The sequence below is a fragment of the Oncorhynchus mykiss genome, chromosome 10 (assembly GCF_057628025.1).
Source record: "Oncorhynchus mykiss isolate SJ-2025 chromosome 10, ASM5762802v1, whole genome shotgun sequence".
NCBI lineage: Eukaryota > Metazoa > Chordata > Actinopteri > Salmoniformes > Salmonidae > Oncorhynchus > Oncorhynchus mykiss.
In genome coordinates this window covers 87,235,912-87,243,411 of record NC_143031.1, presented here as the reverse complement: position 1 = coordinate 87,243,411, position 7,500 = coordinate 87,235,912, and the positions used below count along the sequence as shown (strand labels likewise).

At 49.0% G+C, this 7,500-nt stretch overlaps 1 protein-coding gene across 1 annotated transcript in view; it reads left to right on the top strand.

Annotated features, from left to right (window-relative positions):
• Positions 1 to 7,500, top strand: part of slit2 (slit homolog 2 (Drosophila)) — a 186,359-nt gene that overhangs the window by 113,094 nt on the left and 65,765 nt on the right. Inside the window, 1 exon segment of the mRNA XM_090188584.1 lies at positions 5,212 to 5,375. Within this exon segment, the coding sequence (XP_090044710.1) occupies positions 5,212 to 5,375 (164 nt within the window).

The following is a 7,500-nucleotide window of genomic DNA, read 5'->3' as shown; positions in this document are numbered from 1 at the left end:
CTGGGATACTTAGGGGAGACGTGGTCTGAGACTAAAGACTGAGTCAATGGGATACTTAGGGGAGACGTGGTCTGAGACTAAAGACTGAGTCACTGGGATACTTAGGGAAGACCTGGTCTGAGACTAAAGACTGAGTCAATGGGATACTTAGGGGAGACGTGGTCTGAGTCACCGGGATACTTAGGGGAGACGTGGTCTGAGACTAAAGACTGAGTCAATGGGATACTTAGGGAAGACGTGGTCTGAGTCACTGGGATACTTAGGGGAGACGTGGTCTGAGACTAAAGACTGAGTCACTGGGATACTTAGGGGAGACGTGGTCTGAGACTAAAGACTGAGTCAATGGGATACTTAGGGGAGACGTGGTCTGAGACTAAAGACTGAGTCACTGGGATACTTAGGGAAGACGTGGTCTGAGTCACTGGGATACTTAGGGGAGACGTGGTCTGAGACTAAAGACTGAGTCAATGGGATACTTAGGGGAGACGTGGTCTGAGACTAAAGACTGAGTCACTGGGATACTTAGGGAAGACGTGGTCTGAGACTAAAGACTGAGTCAATGGGATACTTAGGGGAGACGTGGTCTGAGTCACTGGGATACTTAGGGGAGACGTGGTCTGAGTCACCGGGATACTTAGGGGAGACGTGGTCTGAGTCACTGGGATACTTAGGGGAGACGTGGTCTGAGTCACTGGGATACTTAGGGGAGACGTGGTCTGAGACTAAAGACTGAGTCAATGGGATACTTAGGGGAGACGTGGTCTGAGACTAAAGACTGAGTCACTGGGATACTTAGGGAAGACCTGGTCTGAGACTAAAGACTGAGTCAATGGGATACTTAGGGGAGACGTGGTCTGAGTCACTGGGATACTTAGGGGAGACGTGGTCTGAGTCACTGGGATACTTAGGGGAGACGTGGTCTGAGTCACTGGGATACTTAGGGGAGACGTGGTCTGAGTCACTGGGATACTTAGGGGAGACGTGGTCTGAGTCACTGGGATACTTAGGGGAGACGTCGTCTGAGACTAAAGACTGAGTCAATGGGATACTTAGGGAAGACGTGGTCTGAGTCACTGGGATACTTAGGGGAGACGTGGTCTGAGTCACTGGGATACTTAGGGGAGACGTGGTCTGAGTCACTGGGATACTTAGGGGAGACGTGGTCTGAGACTAAAGACTGAGTCAATGGGATTCTTAGGGAAGACGTGGTCTGAGTCACTGGGATACTTAGGGAAGACGTGGTCTGAGACTAAAGACTGAGTTACTGGGATACTTAGGGAAGACGTGGTCTGAGTCACTGGGATACTTAGGGGAGACGTGGTCTGAGACTAAAGACTGAGTCAATGGGATACTTAGGGAAGACATGGTCTGAGTCACTGGGATACTTAGGGGAGACATGGTCTGAGTCACTGGGATACTTAGGGAAGACGTGGTCTGAGACTAAAGACTGAGTTACTGGGATACTTAGGGAAGACGTGGTCTGAGTCACTGGGATACTTAGGGGAGACGTGGTCTGAGACTAAAGACTGAGTCACCGGGATACTTAGAGGAGACGTGGTCTGAGACTAAAGACTGAGTCAATGGGATACTTAGGGAAGACGTGGTCTGAGTCACTGGGATACTTAGGGGAGACGTGGTCTGAGACTAAAGACTGAGTCAATGGGATACTTAGGGAAGACGTGGTCTGAGTCACTGGGATACTTAGGGGAGACGTGGTCTGAGACTAAAGACTGAGTCACTGGGATACTTAGGGGAGACGTGGTCTGAGACTAAAGACTGAGTCAATGGGATACTTAGGGGAGACGTGGTCTGAGACTAAAGACTGAGTCACTGGGATACTTAGGGAAGACGTGGTCTGAGTCACTGGGATACTTAGGGGAGACGTGGTCTGAGACTAAAGACTGAGTCACTGGGATACTTAGGGGAGACGTGGTCTGAGACTAAAGACTGACTCAATGGGATACTTAGGGGAGACGTGGTCTGAGACTAAAGACTGAGTCACTGGGATACTTAGGGAAGACGTGGTCTGAGACTAAAGACTGAGTCAATGGGATACTTAGGGAAGACGTGGTCTGAGTCACTGGGATACTTAGGGGAGACGTGGTCTGAGTCACTGGGATACTTAGGGGAGACGTGGTCTGAGACTAAAGACTGAGTCACCGGGATACTTAGGGGAGACGTGGTCTGAGACTAAAGACTGAGTCAATGGGATACTTAGGGGAGACGTGGTCTGAGACTAAAGACTGAGTCACTGGGATACTTAGGGAAGACGTGGTCTGAGTCACTGGGATACTTAGGGGAGACGTGGTCTGAGACTAAAGACTGAGTCAATGGGATACTTAGGGGAGACGTGGTCTGAGACTAAAGACTGAGTCACTGGGATACTTAGGGAAGACGTGGTCTGAGACTAAAGACTGAGTCAATGGGATACTTAGGGGAGACGTGGTCTGAGTCACTGGGATACTTAGGGGAGACGTGGTCTGAGTCACCGGGATACTTAGGGGAGACGTGGTCTGAGTCACTGGGATACTTAGGGGAGACGTGGTCTGAGTCACTGGGATACTTAGGGGAGACGTGGTCTGAGTCACTGGGATACTTAGGGGAGACGTGGTCTGAGACTAAAGACTGAGTCACTGGGATACTTAGGGAAGACCTGGTCTGAGACTAAAGACTGAGTCAATGGGATACTTAGGGGAGACGTGGTCTGAGTCACCGGGATACTTAGGGGAGACGTGGTCTGAGACTAAAGACTGAGTCAATGGGATACTTAGGGAAGACGTGGTCTGAGTCACTGGGATACTTAGGGGAGACGTGGTCTGAGACTAAAGACTGAGTCACTGGGATACTTAGGGGAGACGTGGTCTGAGACTAAAGACTGAGTCAATGGGATACTTAGGGGAGACGTGGTCTGAGACTAAAGACTGAGTCACTGGGATACTTAGGGAAGACGTGGTCTGAGTCACTGGGATACTTAGGGGAGACGTGGTCTGAGACTAAAGACTGAGTCAATGGGATACTTAGGGGAGACGTGGTCTGAGACTAAAGACTGAGTCACTGGGATACTTAGGGAAGACGTGGTCTGAGACTAAAGACTGAGTCAATGGGATACTTAGGGGAGACGTGGTCTGAGTCACTGGGATACTTAGGGGAGACGTGGTCTGAGTCACCGGGATACTTAGGGGAGACGTGGTCTGAGTCACTGGGATACTTAGGGGAGACGTGGTCTGAGTCACTGGGATACTTAGGGGAGACGTGGTCTGAGACTAAAGACTGAGTCAATGGGATACTTAGGGGAGACGTGGTCTGAGACTAAAGACTGAGTCACTGGGATACTTAGGGAAGACCTGGTCTGAGACTAAAGACTGAGTCAATGGGATACTTAGGGGAGACGTGGTCTGAGTCACTGGGATACTTAGGGGAGACGTGGTCTGAGTCACTGGGATACTTAGGGGAGACGTGGTCTGAGTCACTGGGATACTTAGGGGAGACGTGGTCTGAGTCACTGGGATACTTAGGGGAGACGTGGTCTGAGTCACTGGGATACTTAGGGGAGACGTCGTCTGAGACTAAAGACTGAGTCAATGGGATACTTAGGGAAGACGTGGTCTGAGTCACTGGGATACTTAGGGGAGACGTGGTCTGAGTCACTGGGATACTTAGGGGAGACGTGGTCTGAGTCACTGGGATACTTAGGGGAGACGTGGTCTGAGACTAAAGACTGAGTCAATGGGATTCTTAGGGAAGACGTGGTCTGAGTCACTGGGATACTTAGGGAAGACGTGGTCTGAGACTAAAGACTGAGTTACTGGGATACTTAGGGAAGACGTGGTCTGAGTCACTGGGATACTTAGGGGAGACGTGGTCTGAGACTAAAGACTGAGTCAATGGGATACTTAGGGAAGACATGGTCTGAGTCACTGGGATACTTAGGGGAGACATGGTCTGAGTCACTGGGATACTTAGGGAAGACGTGGTCTGAGACTAAAGACTGAGTTACTGGGATACTTAGGGAAGACGTGGTCTGAGTCACTGGGATACTTAGGGGAGACGTGGTCTGAGACTAAAGACTGAGTCAATGGGATACTTAGGGAAGACATGGTCTGAGACTGGGATACTTAGGGAAGACGTGGTCTGAGACTAAAGACTGAGTTACTGGGATACTTAGGGAAGACGTGGTCTGAGTCACTGGGATACTTAGGGAAGACGTGGTCTGAGACTAAAGACTGAGTTACTGGGATACTTAGGGAAGACGTGGTCTGAGTCACTGGGATACTTAGGGAAGACGTGGTCTGAGACTAAATACTGAGTCACTGGGATACTTAGGGAAGACGTGGTCTTGACTAAAGACTGAGTCACTGGGATACTTAGGGAAGACGTGGTCTGAGACTAAAGACTGAGTCACTGGGATACTTAGGGAAGACGTGGTCTGAGACTAAAGACTGAGTCACTGGGATACTTAGGGAAGACGTGGTCTGAGACTAAAGACTGAGTCACTGGGATACTTAGGGGAGATGTGGTCTGAGTCACTGGGATACTTAGGGGAGATGTGGTCTGAGACTAAAGACTGAGTCACTGGGATACTTAGGGGAGACGTGGTCTGAGTCACTGGGATACTTAGGGGAGATGTGGTCTGAGACTAAAGACTGAGTCACTGGGATACTTAGGGGAGACGTGGTCTGAGTCACTGGGATACTTAGGGGAGATGTGGTCTGAGACTAAAGACTGAGTCACTGGGATACTTAGGGAAGACGTGGTCTGAGTCACTGGGATACTTAGGGGAGACGTGGTCTGAGACTAAAGACTGAGTCAATGGGATACTTAGGGAAGACGTGGTCTGAGTCACTGGGATACTTAGGGGAGACGTGGTCTGAGACTAAAGACTGAGTCACTGGGATACTTAGGGGAGACGTGGTCTGAGACTAAAGACTGAGTCACTGGGATACTTAGGGAAGACGTGGTCTGAGTCACTGCGATCCTTAGGGGAGACGTGGTCTGAGACTAAAGACTGAGTCAATGGGATACTTAGGGAAGACGTGGTCTGAGTCACTGGGATACTTAGGGAAGATGTGGTACTGAACTGTCTGTCTTTCTGTCTGTCTGTCTGTCTGTGTGTGTGTGTGTGTTTGTGTGTCTGTGTGTGTCTGTGTGTGTGTGTGTGTGTGTGTGTGTGTGTGTGTGTGTGTGTGTGTGTGTGTGTGTGTGTGTGTGTAGCCACCTGGCCCAGAACCCGTTTATCTGTGACTGCCATCTGAAGTGGCTGGCAGACTACCTCCAAGACAACCCGATTGAGACCAGCGGAGCTCGCTGCACCTCCCCCCGTCGCCTCGGCAACAAACGCATCGGACAGATCAAGAGCAAGAAGTTCCGCTGTTCAGGTAGAGACACAGAGAGACACACAGAGAGACACACACAGAGAGATACACACAGAGAGATACACAGAGAGAGATACACAGAGAGACACAGAGAGAGACACAGAGAGAGACACACAGAGAGATACACAGAGACACACAGAGAGATACACACAGAGAGACACACACAGAGAGATACACAGAGATACACACAGAGAGACACACAGAGAGATACACAGAGAGACACACAGAGAGACACACAGAGAGATACACAGAGAGACACACAGAGAGATACACAGAGAGATACACACAGAGAGATACACAGAGAGATACACAGAGATACACACAGAGAGACACACAGAGAGATACACAGAGAGACACACAGAGAGATACACAGAGAGACACAGAGAGAGACACAGAGAGAGACACACAGAGAGATACACAGAGACACACAGAGAGATACACACAGAGAGACACACACAGAGAGATACACAGAGATACACACAGAGAGACACACAGAGAGATACACAGATAGACACACAGAGAGACACACAGAGAGATACACAGAGAGACACACAGAGAGATACACAGAGAGATACACACAGAGAGATACACAGAGAGATACACAGAGATACACACAGAGAGACACACAGAGAGATACACAGAGAGACACACAGAGAGATACACATAGAGAGATACACAGAGAGATACACACAGAGAGACACAGAGAGATACACACAGAGAGACACACAGAGAGATATACACAGAGAGATACACACAGAGAGATACACAGAGAGATACACACAGAGAGACACAGAGAGATACACACAGAGAGATATACACAGAGAGATACACAGAGAGATACACAGAGAGATACACACAGAGAGACACACAGAGAGACACACAGAGATATATACACAGAGAGATACACACAGAGAGATACACAGAGAGATACACACAGAGAGACACAGAGAGATACACACAGAGACACACACAGAGAGATACACAGAGAGATACACACAGAGAGACACAGAGAGATACACACAGAGAGACACACAGAGAGACACACAGAGAGATATACACAGAGAGATATACACAGAGAGACACACACACACACAGTCACACACACACACACACAGACACACACACACACACACAGACACACACACACACACACACACACACACACACACACACACACACACACCACACACAGACACAGACACACACACACACAGAGACACACAGAGAGACACACAGAGAGACACACAGAGAGACACACAGAGAGACACACAGAGAGATACACACAGAGAGACACACAGAGAGACACACAGAGAGATACACAGAGACACACAGAGAGACACACAGAGAGATACACAGAGACACACAGAGAGACACACAGAGAGACACACAGAGAGACACACAGAGAGATACACAGAGAGATACACAGAGACACACAGAGAGATATACACAGAGAGACACACAGAGAGATACACAGAGAGATACACAGAGACACACAGAGAGACACACAGAGAGATACACAGAGAGACACACAGAGAGACACACAGAGAGACACACAGAGAGATACACACAGAGAGACACACAGAGAGACACACAGAGAGATACACAGAGAGATACACAGAGACACACAGAGAGATACACACAGAGAGATACACAGAGAGATACACAGAGAGATACACAGAGAGATACACACAGAGACACACAGAGACACACAGAGAGACACACAGAGAGAGATACACAGAGAGATACACACACAGAGAGACACACAGAGAGGCACACACAGAGACACACACAGAGAGACAAACACAGAGAGACACACACACAGAGATACACACAGAGAGACACACACACAGATAGATACACACACAGAGAGACACACACACAGAGATACACACAGAGAGACACACACACAGAGAGATACACACACAGAGATACACACACATAGAGACACACACACAGAGATACACACAGAGAGACACACACACAGAGATACACACAGAGAGACACACACACAGAGAGATACACACACAGAGATACACACAGAGATACACACACACAGAGACACACACACAGAGATACACACAGAGAGACACACACACAGAGAGACACACACACACAGAGACACACACAG